This window comes from Carassius carassius, chromosome 21 (assembly GCF_963082965.1).
Source record: "Carassius carassius chromosome 21, fCarCar2.1, whole genome shotgun sequence".
Taxonomy (NCBI): domain Eukaryota; kingdom Metazoa; phylum Chordata; class Actinopteri; order Cypriniformes; family Cyprinidae; genus Carassius; species Carassius carassius.
The window spans coordinates 440547-466558 of NC_081775.1; the positions used below are offsets into that span (position 1 = coordinate 440547).

The following is a 26012-nucleotide window of genomic DNA, read 5'->3' on the forward strand; positions in this document are numbered from 1 at the left end:
TTACATTTAGGATTGATTTTAAAGTACTTTTACTCGTATATAAGTCGCTAAATGACCTAGGACCGAAATATATTGCAGATATGCTCACTGAATATAAACCTAACAGAGCACTCAGATCATTAGGATCGAGTCAGTTAGAAATACCAAGGGTTCACACAAAACAAGGAGTCCTCCTTTAGTTACTATGCCGCCCGCAGCTGGAATCAGCTTCCAGAAGAGATCAGATGTGCTAAAACACTAGTCACATTTAAATCTAGACTTAAAACTCATCTGTTTAGCTGTGCATTTATTGAATGAGCACTGTGCGATATCCAAACTGATTGCACTATATTTTCACTGTTATTTTTTAATGTAAAATCATTTTCTAACTGTTTTTAAATTCATTTTAATTAAGTAAATGTTTTAATCATTTTAAAAGTTTTAAAATTGCTTGTTTTATTCTTGTTATTATTTTTCTTCATGATTATTTTACTTTCTTTTATGTAAAGAACTTTGAATTACCATTGTGTATGAAATGTGCTATATAAATAAACTTGCCTTGCCTTGCCTAATAATACACATGCTAATAAGCAACTTGGAAATAATGAGAATTGGCCACTAAAATAAAGTGTTACCTAAATGTATCAAGTACAAATGCATGCTTTAAACAGTTAAGTAATTTTTTTTACATCAATGTATACAATATGTCCACCCAAAACAGTATCAGTGGACCATAACAGGAGGGACATTTTATGCTAAAGTCTGCTATTGCTACCCATGTGATGAGGAAGCTAGTGCTAATTTAGTTATATTTTTACCTTTTTTATTAACCATATTTTCAAAATTACAATAAAGCCTTCTTGCACTAAAATAGGAGCAATTATTTTTATTATTAATAAATTTTGGGAGCATATTCATTGTGTTTTATGGTAGAGTGTCAGTCAATTTGTAAGATGAGCATTTAGAAACCAGTATTAGCAAATTTCACAGAAAATATACCACATTAGATCATGGGGACTCAAATGGCACTGAATACTAGGAATGACTTGTTCAGGTTATCATGTGAGCTACACTATACAGTGTAATTCCATACCAACACAATGAACACGGATTTGTGAATTTGTATGCAAAACTTTATTTGATAATAAAAATAGCATTCACAGACTTCTTTTTGATAGATACATATACATTGTGATCCATCCAAACAAGAAAAAAAAGAAAAGAAAAAAAACCCAAACCTTTACTGTGTAAGTCCACGTCTACTTGAACTTGTGTAATTTCAGGGATCAAATAACGCTATGGAGAATGCAGAATATATATATATATATATATAAATATATATATATATATACATATATATATGCATAGTATCATTAAAAAACTAAAACAAACATTAGACCATATATACATGTACTGCTTTTATAGACACAGAAAAAAAGCATTTAAAATCCATAGAACTTTTCAGAGACCACAGACAGTATACAAGATCTCTAGAAAAAAAGCAGGCTATCCATCACAACATATAATCAATGCCCTTCCTTGAAAAACATACGTTTCCCATCCTTCCTGGAGAGAGGGAAAAATACATACGCCTGATTCTGAGTACACACGTTACTCATAGTCCCAGTGAGCAGAGTAGAAACATCTTCTTTAGGTGGACATCTTTCATAAATTCTATTTTGTACAGAGAAAAGGCAACAGTATCCTTACATACACAGTTCTGAAGTACATACAGTAATAAAATTTGTACAAAAGACAACAGCTGATCTGTCATTTTGATACAGTACCATTCAGATGACAGTGAAGGAATTCCCTGTTCTCGGTCCTGTCAAAATGCACAAAACAGCGGTGTTCCCAAACAAACACGTTTTGCGTCTGCATTTCACTGAAGTTCAGTGGCTCTAGAGAGCGAGTGTTGGCTCAGATGGGCAGATTGCGCCATGTGCCGTTTTCACGGTGTCATTTAGATCGGATCCGGTGACCTGAACAGATCCGTGCTGCAACTCTACATTCAGCTTAAAATGTGTGCTGCGTCCATGTGTCACGTTTATTTTCACAAGCTTGATAAGGGATTCCATTCGTTCAGAGCATTTCAATCGCCTTTGGTACTTGAATTTATGGAGGTAAATGTGGCTGCATAAGGGACAATTCAAAATACTTCAGACTTTTGCTTAAAATGACTGTGAATTAGAATGACCTCTCACATTATATACATCCAGTGTTTTCATAGTTGAATGAATTAGCTCTGTCACTTTTTAGAAAGATCCAAATCATTCCTAAAATAACTGGCTTTAAGCTAAAGTTGGGTCAAGTTTTCTCAATTGTGCATACGTGTCTTTAGACTAAGTTCTGGTGATTACGGAGACAACATAATAACATAATATTTTCTGCCTTCATTTTTTCCCTTTTTTTTTTTTTTTTTTTTTTTGCTAACGGGCGGCTCATGCCTCAGTCCAGTGCAGTGTTAGGACTAACAAAGTCAGATAAATTACAACAGAGCAAGACTGAATGATGCTTTTCTCATCTGGACATCCTATCAAGTTACATTTCAGTTATTAAAAATAAATATACAGCTTAAATATATATTACTCAATTAAACAGTAGCATCATAGTCTGAGTCCAGGTTTCGCCACACATTTTTTAAAATGTACAAACAAAGAAACAAATGTTGAATGCTTGTGCTCTGGTTCAGTAAATCTCCATTTGGAGAAAAGAGGAGATGCAAAGTAGACACATTTAAAAAAAGGGAAAAAGAAAAGAAAAGTGTGTGTCTTTTAACAAAACATGGATCTCACTCGCAACACAACATATAAAAACAAACTAGAAAAAGGAGCCTTGTTTTGCTGTGGTGAAGCTCAGTCTGGTTGAGCTCAGATGCTGAGGTCTGCGTGGTTCTCCTTGTAAAGCCGTCTCTTGCTCGGAGAGATCGGGATGAGGCCGAGGCCCACGCCGCTCCCGTTCACACTGCTGGCTTTCAGTGCGTTGTAATAATCCCTCAGCTGTGGAGCCGTGCCCTCTTCCAGGTAACTTCCATCGCTGCTGCTGTCCGATCTCCTGCGGAAACATCGTTCCGAGGCTCCGTTGATGAAGTATCCCTGTCTCTCAGCTTGACTGGACGGAGAGCTGTTGAGCAGAATGTTCCTGTTCTTTAGACCACGTTCAGGTGTGCGAGTGAGAGTGTGGGCCGTGGGTTTGTGGGATCGTTCAGGGGTGGATGTGAAGGAGCCCTGTTTGCTGTAGTTCCTGTGGGGTGTTTGGGGCTCTTTCTGGGGCCGGACAAGCCTTTCTGGAGTGGAGATCTGGCACAGCAGGTCCTGGGAAGAGGCTTGATAGCTTCGCTCAGGGGACTGATCTTTATATGAGCGTGTTGTTCGGCGGTCCACAGACTTAGCCCTGCGGCGGTCTGGAGAGGTGTTGTGCTTCCGGGAGGAGGAGCGATCCAAGGACCCGCTGCGCACCTGAGACCCCGCACTACTCTGCGCGTCTGTGGAGGGTTTGCGGCCTCGCCTCAGGAGATCCTGGTTGGACGTTTTCCTCCCAAATCCGCCCTCTTTCCTCAGTGTTTTGAAGAGCTTGGCAATGCCGCTCTCTGACTCGGACTTCTTGACCTTGCGGTGGGAGTTGTTTTTGCTGTCGGGGGACGGCGAGGGGCTGGGACGGTTGTTCCTGAAAGGGTGTTGTGGAGCGCTCGAGTACAGTCCTGTTCTGCTGTCCCTCTCTGGTTCTCTCGTCTGATCATGCTGCCTGTCTTTAGTTTGGTGCTGCTTGGGCTGGGATGGTGTGGGATGCTCTGATGTATAGCTGGACTCGGACGGATGATGAAAGGGGCCACTGGCTAGCAAGGCCCTCACTTCCGAATTATTTTGTGGCCTGGGTGAGGGAGAGTAGCTGTCATTTGGGCCGTCTGGAAATTAATAAAGAAAGGCATTAAGTTAGGCCACTGAAAACACTCGGCTGTTATCAGTTTAGACATAACATAGAACTTGAACAAGCAGACAGCACTTGATGTGATCGAGCATAAAAGCAAACATTTCATTCAACAACATCTATACACAAGCAGGCAAAGGTTTGGATAAACCTACTTGTGTTTTATTCAGTCTAGTCATAGAAACGAATAAACTACACAAGTGGAAACTGACCAAGAAAATGCAAACCTTTCAGGTTTCTGCAAAGTTCTGTACCCAGGTTTGCCCTAGATTAAAGCTCTGAAAACACCACCAGGTCAAACAGCTTGTGGTGTTTCTCATACATGATCATGTTTCTAAGGAAGGCTCTGCTGTACAGGCTCATTACCAGATGGGGAACTCCACGCACTATTGATTCCTGGATGCATGGATTTATTTATTTTTTCCTCATTTTAATTGCTGAGTATTGCTTTTTTCAGTTTACATTGTTCTCAACTCCTTTTTAACAGTTAAATTAAATTGTATCAATTAGCAAGTCTAATTAATCAAAATCATGAAACTTATACATTTCCACATCAATTTATTAAAAGTTTAGGGCCCTATGATTTTTTTCTTACTATATTATTTATATTTTTATTGTTATCTAATTCTGTGTTTTAGCATGTCTAATTATTGGAATGTATAAACAATCTAATTTATTAATTTAATTAAAGTAGCCTTATTAATTTTTTTCGCTCAGAAATTCTGTGTTGTGTATTTACATTTTTATGGTCATCACAATGAAGGCATAAATCATTAATTTCATTAACGCACCCTTCAGTGTGTAGTAAATGAAACCGGGCGTCTGTGCCATTCATTAACGGAGACATGCAGAACATGCAGGATTCATATTTAAATCGACTTTTGCGATTTAATGTTTACAGATGCATATCGTGATTTTATTTAAGTGTAATGACCTACTTTTGATTGATTAATTTATTCAAAGTTTGACAAATTCTGTGACATTCTGCGTAAAACTGTGAATTCTGTTTTTATGACTGAATAAAGACTACACTGCGTAATTTTTCCACGTATTATGAGTCCACTTGCCAGATGTGAATAAAATATCTTACAACCACCATTGGTGAAAGGGCCACTGTAATGCAAATATATTTGAAAGGTCTGGGCATAAAGAATAAGTGACTTAGATTTAAGACAAAATATTGACAGTTTCTGCTCAATTTCGCTGACGAAGCCACAGCAGACCTGCTGTGCATCTCCGAGCAACACACAGCAGTGTTTCGCTACTGAAGGAATCCACACTTATGAATCAATTGAGTGACTCAATGATTCAATGGCCCATTCATAAGGACAGTCAGGTGCCTCATTTCTGAATTAATCAGTTGAATTAATGATTAAATGGCTAACTCATTAAAACAGACACTTGCCGCCAACTACTGGTGGTTAAGTCATATTTAAAAGTATCACTGCATTTTCTTTTTTAAAATTATGTAAAACAATCTTATAAAATTATTTACGCATTTGACATCTTGCAGTGGAAATACATATGGCTGCTTGGCTTCATCAAACTGTCAGTGTAAAGGCATCTAATGGCACTCCAGATGCAGCTTCTGTTTCCTCAGCAGTGGAAAGATAGAGTTTGATAAATACTAATTTCATTTGAATGGTAACAACTCTACAGTTTCTTATTATTCTAACTGAATTCATTGAAACAAAGTAAGAATTTGATATGAAACATGACAGAATTACCATTTATAAACATAGTGGGAAATGAAATCTGTTTCCCACTATTTTTGGAACTATTTCTTCCTCTTTCCAGTGACCGAGCACTTTATTTTGAGAGTTAAGTCAGAGAAAATCTTCAATTTAGTCCAGATTGGGGGAATTGTAATGGTTAATAATTTCTTTTATAATGTAAAAAATTTCTGCATTGAAATTTGCTTAGATTTTTTTAATATATGCTGTCATTTACAGTTCTTCAGAAAATCGGAATCTGCAAAAATCAGTATCACCAAGACACACTTCCCCCAAAAAAAAGAAAAAAAAAAGAAGAAAGAAAATTCAGAATCAGCCAAGAGAATTGCAATCATTGCATCTGTAGTCTAGAACCCAGGTATGAAGGTCTTTATGCAGTTTTATTAGTTTCTCTTGCCATGCATACTGTACTCCTAAATGCTAATGTGCCAATATGATGCAGTCATGGGCAAGAACCGTCTTATAGTGCCTTGGGGACCAGGCTTGTGATGAAGAGACCGTGAGTGGAGGCTAACGGGTAGATTAGACCAACTATAACTCTTGCCAACTGTGGTCTCTATGGTAGCTGTTTAGTTCTGTAAAAAAGTAAAAATATATCATTTTAACATAGCTTTTAAAACTGGGTTGCTGAAAGGTTTCATTTTCTTGAATATGCATGGCATGGCAAAGGCCAGCAGCAGACAGATGAGCTGCAACCGCCATCGATTTCCAACCTCGACTTTCAGAAGAACAGACTGTCAAGATTTCACAGCTGGGTGATGACAATCTAAACTTCGAACCTCACTGTTATAGACACAGCCGGGCTGATGACTTGAACTGGTTGCATCCTAAGAGGATGTGCAGTGCTGGCATGAACAGGTTAGAGAAGCACTGCTTTAGATCATACTATGCCATTATGTTAAGACAGAAAAAGATATGGCAAGGACAAATGGACAACAGTGTTAAAGTTATTCAGGGTAACACCGGGATGGAGTTGAAAGGAAAATGTCTTCACAATGAACCTTCCCAGATTACAGGATGAAACGGTTGCCAAATGTGCATTTCTGAAATCATTGGTAATGGCAAATCCTTGCTGAAGTGTCTTTAAGACACCTGATTGCTCCTTGAACCTGCTGTTTATGAGCAGTGTATGCAATTTAGGAGTTCACTGAGACAAAAGTCATTAATGGTTTGTTAATAGCGAGAACTGGACCTGTGATGAGAACTCCTCCTGGTCCATTAAACACAGGCATTTTTTCTTCCAATTATTTTATTTTATTTGAAAGGTTAGATTTTTGAAAGAAGTATAAATAGCGCAGACATTTCTTACAGCCTGTTTTCCTTATATTCATCAAGGGTACTAATATTTGTGGAGGGCAATGTTTGTCATTACTACAACAATTTTCAAGTTGTATCTTTTGTCAAGTTGTCACAAGACCAGAATACAAAAGCACACTCATTCCATTACTTGCTTATGGGTGAATCTAACAAAACTTGTTCTATGGGTAATAACAAAAGATATTTTTTTATTTGTATAATTAGTTTTGTGACCCTGGCAAGTTCATGTAACATTCACCCATCTGTGCTATCAGTGATATGAAAGCACTGCAGTGTCCACAACATCCACACACTGTGCATCACACAGGCATCTGAGCATGCCATCAGGAGCATATATCCACTGAGCATGCTATCAGAGGCCAGCGGCTGAATAGATCCACCGGGGTGAGATGAGAGCGGGTGAGGCAGCGACACGCATGTGCCTTAGCGGGGCTTATAACGTGTGACTGGGTGACAGGAAGGGTTGACACACAGAATGTCCTTTACAAACCGTGGCTTGGTTTTGACCCATTAGGTAGAAGCAGGGCTCGCCCAGCTTATCATTCCTCAGACAGGCAGCGAGATGGGGGCCCATCATAGCTGAGGAGCCCACCAGAGAACGAGAGATCAAGGAGAGAAAGAAACAGAGATAAATAAAGAGAACGGAAACATACAGCACTCTGACAAATCACAACAGATTTATTGGCTGACTGAAGACTGTTCAGAAGAACTGAAGATCTCATTCTCTAGATGAACACATAACAGAGGCTGATTGATCACAAAGAAGTAACAATTTTATGGTAGAGAACAAGAGGAAAAGACAGTTCAGTATAGATTAAAACACAATGACTGAACACTTTGAAACAAAATGCAAAAAGCATGAGACATTAGCAGAGAGTGATCTTGTTTGTTACCCACCATACTCTGGGACGGATCCGTCTCCTCTCTTCAGCACCAGTCGAGCTCTTCTGTCACCAGTCTTAATCAGCTCAATGGCACGAGAATGATTCATATTTTTTGTACTTTCACCATTGATCTCCAGTATTTCATCACCAACCTGTAAATGAGGCAGACACCATCATTAGCTTATGGGAGCCTCAAGAGGGCATCATGAGCGGCTGACGAACAAAACTGGGTGCTTCTCACAAATCATAATACACTTGTGTTACTGGTTAATAAATCTTGATCAATACTGAAAAAAAAAAAAAAAAAACAACGACAACAAAAAAAACCTGTCTAAAGTACAGTGTCGTGGAAATATTTTTGCCACCTTCCCATTTTTTTTTTGCTAATTTTTCACATTCAAGGCTGCAGATTAAATCGTCACATGCATTTAGTCAGTAAAGCTGGTCCTGTGATTAGCAGTAAATCTCCATCACCTGCTTTCAGGTAGAGCAGCATTTACTACACAGAGCCATAGTTCTCTAAAAAGCTATGCGAAATCGTGTTTGTAACGAGGAGTCAGAGGGGTTCGGATCCATGTGCAGCATTTATTAAACAGAATATTCAGATAGGCAGGGATCAGGAATGGCGTCAGGTGTGTCAGGGATAACCAGAATCGTAACCAGAAACAAGCAGAGATCGGGACAGGCAGCAGAGAATCAGAGTCGGAATACACAGTCCAAAGGTCAAACACAGGAATAACAAACACAGGAAAAAACGCTCGGAAATGTCAGACTGGCTAAACAAGACTTTGCAGTGAGTGAGAGTGATTGTGCTGCTTTTATGTGTGTGTAAATGAGGTGCAGGTGTGGCAAGGAAATTGACTGATGAATGAGGTGCAGGTGTGGCAGGGTAATTGTGATGCAGTGACTCATGGGGAATGTAGTTCGGGTGTGGTGCAACAGTATGAGAGGTGCTAGTGTCCAAGTGACATCTGGTGGTTGATGGGTGGAATGGTCCTGAGTGGAGTTCCCTCTACTGAAGTTCATGGGCACTCCATCTAATGATCGTGACAGTGTTCATAATCGCTTTATTATGTATAATTTACATAATAAAGGTAGGATTATGAATTCGACAAAATGGTTCGCAATAATGTTAGTTGTTTGCTTAGTTTCTCAGTGAACTACAGCTCTGTGTAGTAAATGCTGCTCCATCTCAGAGCATATGAAAATACCACTTTTAATAACATGTTTTTACTCCAAACTCACTTCATAACATTAGTTGACGGTTTAAAATAAATTCTACTGTGAGATTATGTGGATCCTTAGACTAATTAAGGCACACAATATTTAATTGTATTCTAAGCAGTGATAATGGTTATGTCGATTAGCATTTCATTATTTTGACGAAAATTACAATAATAAGAACTGATTGGGTGTGTTCCAGCCAGGCATTATATGCTTTAAAACAATGACATAAAACAGAACATCATTTAAGAATGATGTATTTACAAAGTTTGTGGGACTTCAAAACAACATAATAAAACAAGGAAAAGTCAGTCTGTTAAAAGCATACAATTCTCTGCACCGTAGCCTGAAAACAGTCCAAGAATCCTAGAGTGCTGAAAAAGTCCCAAGGTGAATCCACCAGTGTTTATTCCTTTCAAAATGAGTAATACAGGTGCATATCAATAAATTCGAATGTCGTGAAAAAGTTCATTTCAGTAATTCAACTCAAACTGTGAAACTTGTGTATTATATAAATTCAATGCACATAGACTGAAGTAGTTTAAGTATTTGATTCTTTTAAATGTGATGATTTTGGCTCACATTTAACAATAACCCACCAACAAACCTCAACAAATTAGAATACTTCCTAAGACCAATAAAAAACATTTTTAGTGAATTATTGGCCTTCTGGAAAGTATGTTAATTTACTGTACATGTACTCAGTACTTGGTAGAGGCTTCTTTTGCTTTAATTACTGTCTCAGTTCGGCGTGGCATGGAGGTGATAGGTTTGTGGCACTGCTGAGGTGGTCTGGAAGCACAGGTTTCTTTGACAGTGGCCTTCAGCTCATCTGCATTGTTTGGTCTCTTGTTTCTCATCTTCCTCTTGACAATAGCCCATAGATTCACTCTGGGGTTCAGGTCTGGTGAGTTTGCTGGCCAGTCAACACACCAACACCATGGTCATTTAACCAACTTTTGGTGCTTTTGGCAGTGTGGGCAGGTGCCAAATCCTGTTAGAAAATGAAATCAGCATCTTCAAAAAGCTGGTCAGCAGAAGGAAGCATGAAGTACTCCAAGATTTTTTGGTAAACAGGTGCAGTGACTTTGGTTTTCATAAAACACAGTGGACCAACACCAGCAGATGTCATTGCACCCCAAATCATCACAGACTGTGGAAACTTAACACTGGACTTCAAGCAGCTTGAGCTATGAGCTTCTCCACCCTTCCTTCAGACTCTAGGACCTTGGTTTCCAAATGAAATACAAAACTTGCTCTCATCTGAAAAGAGGACTTTGTACCACTGGGCAACAGTCCAGTTCTTCTTCTCTTAGCCCAGGTAAGACGCCTCTGATGTTGTCTGTGGTTCAGTAAATCTCTTGACAAGTCTGTGTGTGGTGGCTCTTGATGCCTTGACCCCAGCCTCAGTCCATTCCTTGTGAAGTTCACTCAGATTCTTGAACTGATTTTGCTTGACAATCCTCATAAGGCTGTGGTTCTCTCGGTTGGTTGTGCATCTTTTTCTTCCACACTTTTTCCTTCCACTCAACTTTCTGTTAACATGCTTGGATACAGCACTCTGTGAACAGCCAGCTTCTTTGTCAATGAATGTTTGTGTCTTACCCTCCTTGTGAAGGGTGTCAATGATTGTCTTATGGACAACTGTCAGATCAGCAGTCTTCCCCATGATTGTGTAGCCTAGTGAACCAAACTGAGAGACCATTTTGAAAGCTAAGGAAACCTTTGCAGGTGTTTTGAGCTGATTAGCTGACTGGCATGTCACCATATTCTAGATAGTGAATTGGTGGGTTTTTGTTAAATGTGAGCCAGAATCATCACTATTAAAAGATCCAAAGACTTAAACTACTTCATTCTGTGTGCACTGAATTTATTTATGTCTGTGCAAGCTTTGGAGATATTGATGGAAGTGATTTACTGGATTTATGCTTTGATAATCGTACTAAATATTATGCAGATGAGTGAGTGACGTGACATTCAGCCAAGTATCGTGACCCATACTCAGAATTCGTGCTCTGCATTTAACCCATCCGAAGTGCACACACACAGCAGTGAACACACACACACACACACACACACACACACACACACTGTGAACACACACCCGGAGCAGTGTGCATCATTTATGCTGCGGCGCCCGGGGAGCAGTTTGGGGTTCGGTGCCTTGCTCAAGGACACCTCAGTTGTGGTGTTGCTGGCCCGAGATTTGAACACAACCATAGGGTTAGGAGACAAACTCTCTAACCACTAGGCCACTAATTTTATTTGCTCAAAATTATATATAGATTTTTTTATTCTGCCATATATTTTATACATTTGTATCAATGTATCGAAATAAAAGCTTTCGTTCTTTACAAAGAAGAAAATGTGGACTTTTGTTTCAATTAAGAAAAACGTATGCTATTTCTGTGAAGAAAAACTCATTTTACTCTTACCCTCATCTTGCCATTCTTGACAGCGGCTCCATCCTCAGCTAATCGCAGCACGTACAGATCCATGTTGTACTCCTTACCGCCTCTCAGACTGAAGCCGAAACCTTTACTCCCCCTCTCCAGATCAACAGAGTAATACTCTGCCTCCTGAACACACAAACACAACCAGATCACCAAACCAAGCTGGCAACCGGTTCATTTTACAGTCTGTGCACTTACCCAGCAGACTACAAAGAGTAATATAAGCTAACAACTTGGGTCAGGGTCAGGGGCACCTTCAGGGCTAGTAACTAATTATCATGTATTAAGTACACATACTGTATGTACAGGCAAAACAGAACTTTTTGAGATAATTCATTTTTTATGATAAATCTGTAAGATGTTTCTTAGACAGCACTGTGATCAGATGGAGGCTTTTGCTCTTTAGAGTTAGACCTCATGTTTCATTCTTGCTTAACTTGTATTGCCTGCAGGTACAGTACAGTACAGACCTCCACACAGCTAATACACAAATCAAACTCTGAGTTTGTGCAATCCAGGAACCACAACAATGGGATTCACAAACAATATGTGTTACTGTGTCATTTGCTAACAAAAACAAACAAACAAAAAATAGTTCAGCCTGACATTTATGCCAAATCAAGTGCTCTCAGTAATGTTAAATGGTCGATATTTCAGCTCATCTCCAGATTGATATAATATACTACATCAGAGATGTAAATTAAGACATTTGTGTTTAATATCTGACCAGGTGGGAATAAATAGAGAATTCTTCAATCATTTCGAGTAAACATATGATGTCGACACTTAAACATTTACATTTAAAACAGGAGAACATTGTTAAACTTAAAAAAATGATAACTAATTAAGATGATAAATAAAACCAGGATTAGTGCATGTTACATGTTTTTCAGTGTAGGGTTAGGATTCAAGTTACACATCTGTCATTTCAGCGTTTATCGTCTTTTTAATAATCCAGAAAACTGTGTTTTGCTTTGTCCATTGTGAGTGAAGACTGATGTGAACATTTATTTTAGGCATTTTATAGCATTCCCATTGATTTGTATGCGCTTTATGGATTTTTTTTAACACGAAAATCTTCAAATCATCAGGAAGTACAAAAGTGAGTGAGGTTCCTTGTATTTAGCATTTTAAGACATTACAGTTTTTATTGATCTATGCACCCTAGTATTGTTAGAGCGCAGTAATTGCACATCTGTTTGATTTGTTGGCCTTTTAGCACAAGGCTGCAAAATGATACAAAATAATATGTGTGAAAGTTCAGCCTTAAAGAACAGACAGTACAACAAAAGTAAAAAAATAAAATAAAATAAAAAACCTTTCTACAAACCAACTAGTAATGTGTTATTGGACTAGTCCTGATCCCGGTCTAATCTAGATTGTGTGTGCATCACAGATCTATCTCTCACCTGACTGAAGGCTGCTGGCTGCGGCAGAGCGGCTTTGGGTTTGTTATTCCTGCTGGACGAAGAGAAAGGAACTGGCATGTTACCAACAACTTCCTCATTATCATTATTACAGAAGTATCATTACTAGTACTGTACATCCATACAAATGTTGAACAGATCCTAGTGAAGTGTGTGTGTGTGTGTGTGTGTGTGTGTGTGTGTGTGTGTGTGTTTCACCTGGGCTCTGTGTTGCTCTGAGGTGTGTGTGTGTGTGTGTGTGTGTGTGTGTGTGTGTGTGTTTCACCTGGGCTCTGTGTTGCTCTGAGGTGTGTGTGTGTGTGTGTGTGTTTCACCTGGGCTCTGTGTTGCTCTGAGGTGTGTGTGTGTGTGTGTGTTACACCTGGGCTCTGTGTTGCTCTGAGGTGTGTGTGTGTGTGTGTGTGTTTCACCTGGGCTCTGTGTTGCTCTGAGGTGTGTGTGTGTGTGTGTCTGTGTGTGTGTGTGTGTTTCACCTGGGCTCTGTGTTGCTCTGAGGTGTGTGTGTGTGTGTTTCACCTGGGCTCTGTGTTGCTCTGAGGTGTGTGTGTGTGTGTGTTTCACCTGGGCTCTGTGTTGCTCTGAGGTGTGTGTGTGTGTGTGTGTGTGTGTGTGTGTTTCACCTGGGCTCTGTGTTGCTCTGAGGTGTGTGTGTATGTGTGTTACACCTGGGCTCTGTGTTGCTCTGAGGTGTGTGTGTGTGTGTGTGTGTGTTTCACCTGGGCTCTGTGTTGCTCTGAGGTGTGTGTGTGTGTGTGTTACACCTGGGCTCTGTGTTGCTCTGAGGTGTGTGTGTGTGTGTGTTTCACCTGGGCTCTGTGTTGCTCTGAGGTGTGTGTGTGTGTGTCTGTGTGTGTGTGTGTGTTTCACCTGGGCTCTGTGTTGCTCTGAGGTGTGTGTGTGTGTGTTTCACCTGGGCTCTGTGTTGCTCTGAGGTGTGTGTGTGTGTGTGTTTCACCTGGGCTCTGTGTTGCTCTGAGGTGTGTGTGTGTGTGTGTGTGTGTGTGTTTCACCTGGGCTCTGTGTTGCTCTGAGGTGTGTGTGTATGTGTGTTACACCTGGGCTCTGTGTTGCTCTGAGGTGTGTGTGTGTGTGTGTGTGTGTTTCACCTGGGCTCTGTGTTGCTCTGAGGTGTGTGTGTGTGTGTGTGTGTGTTTCACCTGGGCTCTGTGTTGCTCTGAGGTGTGTGTGTGTGTGTGTGTGTGTGTGTGTGTGTGTTTCACCTGGGCTCTGTGTTGCTCTGAGGTGTGTGTGTGTGTGTGTGTGTGTGTGTGTGTGTGTGTTTCACCTGGGCTCTGTGTTGCTCTGAGGTGTGTGTGTGTGTGTGTGTGTGTGTGTGTTTCACCTGGGCTCTGTGTTGCTCTGAGGTGTGTGTGTGTGTGTGTGTGTGTTTCACCTGGGCTCTGTGTTGCTCTGAGGTGTGTGTGTGTGTGTGTGTGTGTGTTTCACCTGGGCTCTGTGTTGCTCTGAGGTGTGTGTGTGTGTGTGTGTGTGTTTCACCTGGGCTCTGTGTTGCTCTGAGGTGTGTGTGTGTGTGTGTGTGTGTGTGTGTGTGTTTCACCTGGGCTCTGTGTTGCTCTGAGGTGTGTGTGTGTGTGTGTGTGTGTGTGTGTGTGAGAGTGTGTGTGTGTGTGTTTCACCTGGGCTCTGTGTTGCTCTGAGGTGTGTGTGTGTGTGTGTGTGTTTCACCTGGGCTCTGTGTTGCTCTGAAGTGTGTGTGTGTGTGTGTTTCACCTGGGCTCTATGTTGCTCTGAGGTGTGTGTGTGTGTGTGTGTGTGTGTGTGTGTTTCACCTGGGCTCTATGTTGCTCTGAGGTGTGTGTGTGTGTGTGTGTGTGTGTGTGTGTGTTTCACCTGGGCTCTGTGTTGCTCTGAGGTGTGTGTGTGTGTTTCACCTGGGCTCTGTGTTGCTCTGAGGTGTGTGTGTGTGTGTGTGTTTCACCTGGGCTCTGTGTTGCTCTGAGGTGTGTGTGTGTGTGTCTGTGTGTGTGTGTGTGTTTCACCTGGGCTCTGTGTTGCTCTGAGGTGTGTGTGTGTGTGTGTGTGTGTGTTTCACCTGGGCTCTGTGTTGCTCTGAGGTGTGTGTGTGTGTGTGTGTGTTTCACCTGGGCTCTGTGTTGCTCTGAGGTGTGTGTGTGTGTGTGTGTGTGTGTTTCACCTGGGCTCTGTGTTGCTCTGAGGTGTGTGTGTGTGTGTGTGTGTGTGTGTGTGTTTCACCTGGGCTCTGTGTTGCTCTGAGGTGTGTGTGTGTGTGTGTGTGTGTGTTTCACCTGGGCTCTGTGTTGCTCTGAGGTGTGTGTGTGTGTGTGTGTTTCACCTGGGCTCTGTGTTGCTCTGAGGTGTGTGTGTGTGTGTTTGTGTGTGTTTCACCTGGGCTCTGTGTTGCTTTGAGGTGTGTGTGTGTGTGTGTGTTTCACCTGGGCTCTGTGTTGCTCTGAGGTGTGTGTGTGTGTGTGTGTGTGTTTCACCTGGGCTATGTGTTGCTCTGAGGTGTGTGTGTGTGTGTGTGTGTGTGTGTGTGTGTTTCACCTGGGCTCTGTGTTGCTCTGAGGTGTGTGTGTGTGTGTGTGTGTGTGTTTCACCTGGGCTCTGTGTTGCTCTGAGGTGTGTGTGTGTGTGTGTGTGTGTGTGTGTGTGTGTTTCACCTGGGCTCTGTGTTGCTCTGAGGTGTGTGTGTGTGTGTGTGTGTGTTTGTGTGTGTGTGTTTCACCTGGGCTCTGTGTTGCTCTGAGGTGTGTGTGTGTGTGTGTGTGTGTGTTTCACCTGGGCTCTGTGTTGCTCTGAGGTGTGTGTGTGTGTGTGTGTGTGTGTGTGTGTTTCACCTGGGCTCTGTGTTGCTCTGAGGTGTGTGTGTGTGTGTGTGTGTGTGTTTCACCTGGGCTCTGTGTTGCTCTGAGGTGTGTGTGTGTGTGTGTGTGTGTGTTTCACCTGGGCTCTGTGTTGCTCTGAGGTGTGTGTGTGTGTGTGTGTGTGTGTGTGTGTGTGTGTGTTTCACCTGGGCTCTGTGTTGCTCTGAGGTGTGTGTGTGTGTGTGTGTGTGTGTTTCACCTGGGCTCTGTGTTGCTCTGAGGTGTGTGTGTGTGTGTGTGTGTGTGTTTCACCTGGGCTCTGTGTTGCTCTGAGGTGTGTGTGTGTGTGTGTGTGTTTCACCTGGGCTCTGTGTTGCTCTGAGGTGTGTGTGTGTGTGTGTGTGTGTGTTTCACCTGGGCTCTGTGTTGCTCTGAGGTGTGTGTGTGTGTGTGTGTGTGTGTGTGTGTGTGTTTCACCTGGGCTCTGTGTTGCTCTGAGGTGTGTGTGTGTGTGTGTGTTTCACCTGGGCTCTGTGTTGCTCTGAGGTGTGTGTGTGTGTGTGTGTGTGTTTCACCTGGGCTCTGTGTTGCTCTGAGGTGTGTGTGTGTGTGTGTGTGTGTGTGTGTGTGTTTCACCTGGGCTCTGTGTTGCTCTGAGGTGTGTGTGTGTGTGTGTGTTTCACCTGGGCTATGTGTTGCTCTGAGGTGTGTGTGTGTGTGTGTGTTTCACCTGGGCTCTGTGTTGCTCTGAGGTGTGTGTGTGTGTGTGTGTTTCACCTGGGCTCTGTGTTGCTCTGAGGTGTGTGTGTGTGTGTGTGTGTGTTTCACCTGGGCTCTGTGTTGCTCTGAGGTGTGTGTGTGTGTGTGTGTGTGTGTGTTTCACCTGGGCTCTGTGTTGCTCTGAGGTGTGTGTGTGTGTGTGTGTGTGTGTTTCACCTGGGCTCTGTGTTGCTCTGAGGTGTGTGTGTGTGTGTGTTTCAGCTGGGCTCTGTGTTGCTCTGAGGTGTGTGTGTGTGTGTGTGTGTGTGTGTGTGTGTGTTTCACCTGGGCTCTGTGTTGCTCTGAGGTGTGTGTGTGTGTGTGTGTGTGTTTCACCTGGGCTCTGTGTTGCTCTGAGGTGTGTGTGTGTGTGTGTGTGTGTGTGTGTGTGTTTCACCTGGGCTCTGTGTTGCTCTGAGGTGTGTGTGTGTGTGTTTCACCTGGGCTCTGTGTTGCTCTGAGGTGTGTGTGTGTGTGTGTGTGTGTGTTTCACCTGGGCTCTGTGTTGCTCTGAGGTGTGTGTGTGTGTGTGTGTTTCACCTGGGCTCTGTGTTGCTCTGAGGTGTGTGTGTGTGTTTCACCTGGGCTCTGTGTTGCTCTGAGGTGTGTGTGTGTGTGTGTGTGTGTGTGTGTGTGTGTGTGTGTTTCACCTGGGCTCTGTGTTGCTCTGAGGTGTGTGTGTGTGTGTGTGTGTGTGTGTGTGTGTGTGTTTCACCTGGGCTCTGTGTTGCTCTGAGGTGTGTGTGTGTGTGTGTGTGTGTGTTTCACCTGGGCTCTGTGTTGCTCTGAGGTGTGTGTGTGTGTTTCACCTGGGCTCTGTGTTGCTCTGAGGTGTGTGTGTGTGTGTGTGTGTGTGTGTGTTTCACCTGGGCTCTGTGTTGCTCTGAGGTGTGTGTGTGTGTGTGTTTCACCTGGGCTCTGTGTTGCTCTGAGGTGTGTGTGTGTCTGTGTGTGTGTGTGTGTGTTTCACCTGGGCTCTGTGTTGCTCTGAGGTGTGTGTGTGTGTGTGTGTGTTTCACCTGGGCTCTGTGTTGCTCTGAGGTGTGTGTGTAGTGGTGATGGTGGCGATCTTCTCTGCGTTGGTCAGGAGCGATGCGTTTGACGTCTCTGTTTGGGTAGAGAGAAAGACAGTTGCTTTAAAAGCTCTGCTAAATCAGAAAATGTGTGAAAGGCAGCTCCAGGCGGCAGTCATCGAGCTCCGAGCATGTGAAGAGAACACAAGCAAAACATTCAGCCCTGAAGTGAAAGAAGCTGTGGATTCATCTGTTCTGTACTGTGGACCAACATCAGACTGGACCACCACACAACACAAGCTGAAATCTGATGGGTCTTCTTCAGATTGTTCTAGGTTTAGTGATGTTTTGGCCATGCATCTGGACTATTTTTCATTAGTTGTGTCTGGACCAGTGTTTACAGATACAGGCATACTCCAGAATTCAGATTCTAGGCCATCGGAGGCCACCGGAGTTAAAAAGTAAAGGAATTCATCGCAGCACCACCTTGTGGCTAATTCTTAATAACATGGTAGAAAGGATCATATCTATATTTCTGCATGTAGATAAAGTTTGAGCTGAGCACTGCCTGGTCTCTGACCTCACCACCATCTCTGTGTTTTCCCATGACAGCCTTCTTCAAATCAAAACTGCCTATGAGAATTGCATGCGTTCATGTGTGAGAGTTCAAAATATCCCCTCCAGCATCATCAGGTCTAGATTTACGCTTCTGTGCTCCTGATTTCCTGTAGACAAGCTTAAAGAGTGCTTTGTTTTGAACTGGATTCAGCTCTCAGCTCTGAGCATCACTCACAGTCTCCACTGTCTTGATCTTACATGCGTCCAGTCGAGTGTTGCATCATCTGAAATGAGATCTCAACATGAAGACAGACTCACCGTCTCCGGGTATGATGCGCAGCGAGACGGCGTGGCCGGCCTCTTTGATGAGGTTGACGATGTCTGAGTGTGATTTGTTGGTGATGGAGCAGCCGTTGACCGCCAGGATCCGATCACCCACCTTCAGCTTCCCACAGCGGTCGGCCGGACTGCACTCAATGATCCGGCCTATTTTATGAGGCATGGCCGTGTTCCCCGCTGTGTGTGTGTGTGTGTGTGTGTGTGTTCAGAGGCAGAAGGGAAACAGACAAAGAGACAGAAAAGAGAGAGAAAAAGGTGACTTTAAACTAAAATAATTTCTTATCAACATTTTCTCATGTCCAGTAATCCCTGCCAACATTCAGTGATAAAATCTGAACACCAAAAATCAAATCACAGTCTTGAATCACATCGTCTCATCGTGGTTAGGGACGGGCGTATCGATCCTGAAGTATCGATATATTAATACTGATGCGAGTATCGAAAGTATCAATACTCGAATATATAATATGGTTACTAAGTGTGTTTCATATACTAGTAATTTTATTTAACAAAAAAAATAAATATGCATGCAATATGGATTAAATTGGAAGAAAAACCTATGTCAGCAAATAATTGTATAGGAAAGAACTACTTTCCTGCTCGTCTGAACGTCAATATAAATCTTACACTGTCAGTTTATGCATGCAACAGCTTGTCACTGCAGTCCCTTGTGAAAATGAACCATGGTTTTACCATGCTTTGTAGATTTACATGGCTACCATTACAGTAAACACAGTTTAACCATGTGTAAACAAAAATATAATCCAATATGTTGCAATTACGGCATATTGAATGCTAAAATCCATTTAAAATCTAAAGTAAAAAATATAAAGTGGCTATTATTACCCATTTTAGTTTTAGTAATTTAATGTAAAAGTGTAAAAGTTGAGTTCAGAAGTATCGTATCAGTATCAGTACTGATGATACTGGTCTTCATATCGGTATCGTACTGAAAACATATTAAGTTGCATCATCCCTAGCCGTTCACTGGCCGAGCACACGAGCACCGTACCGAAGGAGGAGCCGGCGTCAGAACGCGACACGGACGACACGATGACGAAGCCGAAGCCCTCGTTCTCTGCGCGCTGGATCTCCACGTGGTAGGGCTGCAGGGCGGCGGGGGTCATGTTGACCACAGTGCTGCCGCTGCCGCCGCCTCCGCCGCTGCCGATGCCACTGGTGCTGCCGGAGCCCGAGCTCACGGTGTTGAGCGAGTTCTGACTGCCCTGCGGTGTGCGCTTCTCCTCCGTCAGCGACGCCGCCTGCGTGCTGCTGTGGTGAGAGGAGGCCGGGGACGGCGGCACGTCCGCCTCGCCCTTACGCCCTGCACACACACACACACACACACACACACGGAGAGGCTCGTCAGTGCGTCTGCATCACCTGTGATCCTACAGACCCTGTGATCTCTCACAAGGGCAACATTAATGATAAATCTCCTATGTAATAACAGGAAGACTGACACACTGTGGTTTAAATAGTTTTCTGTCTTGTATTATACTTCTTAAAATTAGTGATGTGAAAAAGGTTGAATTAGCACAAATGATTTGACACAACATTTGACTGTTTGGTGGTCTACTGAAATGATTAGTTGTGCGTGCCCTACATTATGAAAATAAGACATTATCTAGCATCTGATTGAATATTTGTTGCTGCCATAATAGTGGTCCTAAACTTTGTGATTTAGTTGTCTTTTTTTCGAAACACCTTCCACTCACTACTGTTCTTGAAATCAGTTCCCAGTAGGGCTGTGAATCTTTGGGTTGACAGTGAATCGATTCAATTCATGATTTACAGGTTTTCGATTCGATTCAAGAATGATTTTTGTAAATTTAGAATTCAATTCAGTTCGATTTGAGAGCAATTATATTCATGTGGTTGATTAAATGCTTCCCCTAAATTCTTTATATGCTGATTCAGGGTGCAAATAACACAGCTGCCTTATATTCAGAGGGAACAAAGACTTTTGTCCATTGTTAGATGGAATAGATGTTGGTTTAATGATGCTATAGCATGACGTATGTCAAAGCTTCTTTCCCAGCATTTCAGTAATAAAAGTGTTCATATTTAAAATACATGCACATAACCACGAAGCACAACATTTACATTACGGTGCCTTTCATTGGTCAAAGAGAACTTCTAAACTTTTGTAAAGATCTCTTTGATCTCTCTGAACCCTAAAGACTCAATATTTCAGAGGTGTGAATGATAATGTGTTTAAATAATGTGATTGACTTCGATTACTCTCAATAAGAACAAGCATTTCAGATTTCAGCACAGTGGTAATGCTCCAGGGTTTGTTGCTTTGGGTCTTACTCCTGAAGCCATATTTAACTAAATAAGCCCAAATAATAATAATACAACATGATGCATATCAGCAGTCAATTTAACCCGTAAGTCCCGTAGAAAAAAGTTGTTACCATTTTTTTAAAGTCAAAAAATTATCATGCTGTTTTCCTTTGCTATTTGAAAACTATATGTGTGGCACAAAATATGAGAAAGGTCCATAGGATTTCTGTTCTGTAGTGTTAGAAGTAATGAAAAATGAAAGAGAAAAACATATGCAAATAAAACAATTAGATGACCAACAATGAAAATCAAACTAGAACATGAGATGCCAGTGCAGGTGTACCTCCGCAAGTGTTTTTTCGGCGGACGGTGAGGTTGACGTGACCCTGTTTAGCCGCCTGCTGCATGAGCTGCACCACCAGCTGATGAGACTTTCCCACCACCGCCGTGCCGTCGACACAGATGAGCTCGTCTCCGGAGCGCAGGCGGCCGTCCTCATCCGCGGAGCCGTACTTCACTATGTGCCCTATGTAGATCTGACATGCATTTGATGGAAGAACACTGGTGAGAAGGACAGCTCTGGCAGGTTGCAGACTGTGGCATAAGCCAATTCAAGAACAAGTCTCTGATCTCAGGACCCTGTCCTTCATATCACGCTAAACACTTTGGAGACGAAGTTAGCACACAGCAGCTTTCTCCATTCACATCAGCGCATGGCGTGTAAGACAGCAGCAGTGATTGGGACAGACTAGCAGTATCCGCTCTGCTCTAACAGTTGTTGTTGGGAGGATGCATGTGTGTTTGTGTGTGTTCTCTGACTCACCGGTTCTCCGGGTTCACTTCCCCCCAGGATACGGAAGCCAAAGCCTGTGTCCTTCCTCCAGAGGAAGATGTCTTGTTCTTGAGAGTCTGGTACTGAAACGTAGATTAATAAATACATCTGTTTATTTGCTAGCATGTCTCTGCATTAAAATGGTTACAAAGGAGATACAGTGATTGCAAAGCAGATATATTATAGACGCTGTAAAAGTCTATAAGACTTCCACTGTCAGAAAGCACATATAGCTTTACAGAGCTCAGCTTTACAAATGATTAAATCTTAATACTAAATGAACACACCTGTTCTACAGATAGCACTGGGATTGTACTGCTGTTGTTGGTAGTTTATTTGCATATATGCATTATGAAAAGACAGCAGATGGGTGAGGTGTCTAACGCTGTTCCCACACTGACTGTCAGACGAAGCCTCGGCCAAACAGTAAGTATGAGCAGAATGCTCACCTCACCACATAGGGAACAACATAATGTTAACCACAGAAGCTTAGCATGGAGCATTTAATTGGCCCCTTCACACGGTTCATTTCAGAGGTCTGGATCTGCCAAGTGCACTCCGTGTGGAGCATTTAACACTGACTGGGAACTGGCACAATGAGTGGAGTCGCCCAACAATCTGCCACCAAACCGGCCTGTGAGCACATGGACATCTACTCAGGTGCATCCCAAAATATACTGCCATAACCTTCACAACTACAGGCATACACATCAGATATGACAAAGGTGGGGGTACAAATTACTGCAATATATATATACACATCATCTGTAGGGCACCAGAATGCAGTGTGCTTACACTGAGTCTTCCTCTTCAGATACTCTATAACCACGTGTAACTGCTGGAATGGGTCATGCATGATGAAGGGTGTATGACAGAAACGGAAAAAATGCAATCTTTTAACCACCTTGTTTTCAGTGCAATTATTAAAGCCTGTTTTTACTTTTTTTTGTTAAAATACTTTTTTTCCTGTATCCCAATGTTAAATTACAAATTTAATGTTTTTAAAGTGTAAATCACTATGAAAGTAAGTGTAAACACCGTGAAACACAACTTCATGCAAATCATGCATTTGTGGGTCTTAAAACCATGCATTTGGCATTACTAAAACCATGATCTACTGTGATACTGTGGATCACGACATATAATTAAATAGGCTTAGATTGGTAGGACTATCAGAAAATGCTATGTCAGTGTTTATTGCTAATATAAAGGGAAGAACTCAGAGGGAAGGGTATCAGTCAGATTCTCTGGAGGCTGTTAAGGACCTGTTTTGGGGCCGTTTATTATTTAGTGTACACACACACACACACATTATATATATGTGTATATATATATGGTATGACTTTTCCTTGATTAGAATTTAAAGACATTCCCCTGACACACTGTTATTGTGTTGTATGTGTGATATGTCTGTATGTCTTCTTTGAGTATTCAGAGAAAAATTCATTGATATCTGTTGATATATACAACCATAATGTTTTTTTTTTTTTTTGCCATTTTATCTCTGTAACTACATCTGGCATTAACTCATTATGTTCTCAATCAAATTATAATCTTTGTGTGTCTATTGTTAGAACTGAGCTTGGTAAAACATATTTTAAATATGCGGCCATTTCAGACTGGAATCTTTTCCAAAAGCAGATGAAGTTACAAAACTTGGTATCTTATAATTATTTGAAGTTTTTATTACATGATCTAGAGAGTGATTGTTTTTAACCGTTTATATGTTTTTCTTTCTTGTATTATAGCACAGGTATGGTTGTAGCAATAGCCAACAATATTGTAATATGCGCTCACACACCTGCCCCTTCCTCCAGACACACAGGGGGCGGTCTCCTAAAGTCTAATGTCCGGTTCTGCCCTCACCTGTTCTTCCTACGTAACCCACTAGTGTTTTCATGGGCTTAACTGGCCAGTGCATGCTTGCAAAGTCCTGCCTATCATTCTTCATTAGCATTCTGAGCATGTCCCTTTATTTGTCTCTTCTGGTTTTGGACTCCTGTAGTTTTCAGCCTCAGCCTGTCTTTTTGGACTTGTTTGCTTGTATTTACTGGCCCTTACTGTGTATGACCCTAGCCTGTCTGACTCTGCTTTGTTCACCCCAATAAATACCTCTGCACATGGACCCTCTCGAGCCTCCTGAGTCTTCTGCTTCCGATGTGAGAAAAAAAGTGAGAAATTACGTTTGAAATCTGGATATTTATCTTAAAAAAAACGCATGGATTCGCTACAGGGGTTGATGCTTCCAGGGTGAGTAGAAGATGGACGAATTTTCATTGTCGGGTGTATTAACCCTTTAACAAGGCTTTTTAGCAAAAACTGATTTGGGTTTGGTTGAAATGAGCAGACAACATGGCACACTTGGGAATGTAATCCTCCCTCTTCTATCAGCAGCTCATCCTTATACATAACTGCAAAACTGACAAACATTTTGTATGTACATTTCTTTGACCACCTTCTCCAAGTGTGGATGACCCTTCTTCACTGAAAGTGAAAGTGACATGACATACAGCCAAGTATGGTGACCCATACTCGAAATCCGTGCTCTGCTTTTTTTTAACCCATCCAAAGTGCACACACACACACTGTGAACACACACCCGGAGCAGTGTTCATCATTTATGCTGCGGCGCCCGGGGAGCAGTTGGGGGTTCGATGCCTTGCTCAAGGACACCTCAGTCGTGGTATTGAAGGTGGAGAGAGCACTGTACATGCACTCCCCCCACCCACAATTCCTGCCAGACCGAGGCTCGAACTCACAACCCTTGGATTGCGAGCCCGACTCTCTACAACTTCCCCTGATAAGATGGCAACCATCAGCAATCAGTTCTTCAATCTATATATCCACAGCTTACCTCCACCCACACACATCTCCACTCAAGTTTTCATGCTTTCAATGTTTTTTGTGCCGTCCAGTTTACAACATCCCCTTTCTCACAACTTTAGTTAGGCTCCCCCTGCTCAAAAAGAAAGCACTCAATGCTGAAAACTAAAGACCAGTCTCTTTCGTTTTTCTTTCAAAATCCAATAAGCTCTCTGAATGTCTCAAATGTGTCCAATAAGCTCTCTGCCTACTTGAGAACAACCAGTCTGGATTCGGAAGCAGACACTCCGTGCTGACCGACTTTATGACCATTTCTAGCAAGAGTAAACTTCTTATTTAACTGCACCTGTCTGCAGCCTTTGACACTGTAAATCACCCTTGGACATCAGAGGAACATCTTCAGATGACTCTGTCCTCACAGGCAGAACTTTCAGGGCTTCATGGAGTAAGCTGTCTGAGTCAAGCCAGCTAATCACTGGAGTTCCTCAAGGTTCAGTGCTCATTCCTCTTCTTTTCTCCACTTACACCTCCTCACTGGCCACATGGCTTCTCTTATTATTGCTATGCAGATGATGCACAGCTCAATCATTTCAAACTTGATGACACCACTGTGTTAGCTTGCATCTCTGCCTGCCTTTCAGATATTTTCAATCTGACTATACACTATCATGAAACAAAATTATGAATATGACTAACGAAAAGTGCCACTGGCATAGAAACCTGGATCTTAAGATAAATCAAACTAAATTGAAGTGTGTAGCTGTAACATATCCATGCAAGAGAAGAGCGTGCCAACATGTCACATTACAGTAGTTGCTTGCTTAAACAAAAACACTCCCTGCAGTAAGATGAGTACTCACCCCGGCTCTCGTACATGCTCCTGGACTGTGCCCAGATCTTGAAGGGGTCCGGTTTCTTCTGGAGAGTCCCATTGGCTCCAGAGGTGTCAAAGGTGGGCAGGACAGGCAGTGGCTGGGTGGGAGGAGGTGGCACGGGCGGAGGGCCCCCCAGGGTGTCAGTGGGCATGATGGGCTCCGGACGGCCAGGTGAGTCTGTGTGTGTGCTGCGGTGACTGCATATGCTGTGCTGAGAGCTGCCCTGACTGTCTTTCCTTTCCAACTGCTGAGAGACACAGAAATGTACAGGTTTAAGGGCACTGAACAAGGACTCTGAAATTTTCACATGATGAAAAATAAATACAAGCCTCACGTTGTGTCAATCACATTTACACACTGTCTCCAAAACTTTTGTCATAAAAAAAGCGTTTTTCACATCCGTAGCAAGCATTTTGAAAAGTGTTTGGACCATTCAAAGCCACCGTACAAGCGAATGCCGAAATCCAGAATGCCGATTGTCAAGTTGATCCATTTTGGTCACGCAGCCCAAAGCACTGTAAAAATGCTTGCACAATTCATGAAAATTGGTGGTCTTCTTTTTAATATGTGGCTCTAGTATTGCTAGCAAAGCATCAAACTGAGCCACCAACATCCTGAAGTAAACTTTTAATTGCTCAGGAAAATGCCACTGCTCCTTAAACTGTGTTAAACTGTGTTCCGAAGATGAACGGAGGTCTCACAGGTTTGGAACGACATGAGGGTGAGTTATTAATGACATAATTTAGATTTTTGGGTGAACTAACCCTTTAACATGGAGGGGGAACTCTCCTTCC

The 26012-nt window shown here is 42.3% G+C and overlaps 1 protein-coding gene across 7 annotated transcripts in view; it reads right to left on the reverse strand.

Moving 5' to 3' along the window:
* Window positions 1–2236: 2236 nt before the first annotated feature.
* magi1a (membrane associated guanylate kinase, WW and PDZ domain containing 1a) overlaps window positions 2237–26012 on the reverse strand; it is a 59467-nt gene continuing 35691 nt past the window's right edge. For 5 of the 7 annotated variants that reach the window (XM_059502960.1, XM_059502962.1, XM_059502961.1 and 2 more), the window contains exons 11-20: window positions 25204–25465; window positions 21512–21603; window positions 21032–21224; window positions 19412–19723; window positions 18379–18576; window positions 17509–17596; window positions 12927–12978; window positions 11500–11643; window positions 7854–7992; window positions 2237–3883 (exon numbers count right to left, since the gene is read on the reverse strand). In XM_059502960.1, coding sequence (XP_059358943.1) covers window positions 2850–3883; window positions 7854–7992; window positions 11500–11643; window positions 12927–12978; window positions 17509–17596; window positions 18379–18576; window positions 19412–19723; window positions 21032–21224; window positions 21512–21603; window positions 25204–25465 — 2514 coding nt within the window. In that variant the 3' untranslated portion in view covers window positions 2237–2849. Of the gene's footprint in view, window positions 3884–7446; window positions 7536–7853; window positions 7993–11499; window positions 11644–12926; window positions 12979–17508; window positions 17597–18378; window positions 18577–19411; window positions 19724–21031; window positions 21225–21511; window positions 21604–25203; window positions 25466–26012 lie in introns of all 7 variants that reach the window. The other 2 variants (XM_059502963.1, XM_059502959.1) reach the window with 2 other exon arrangements.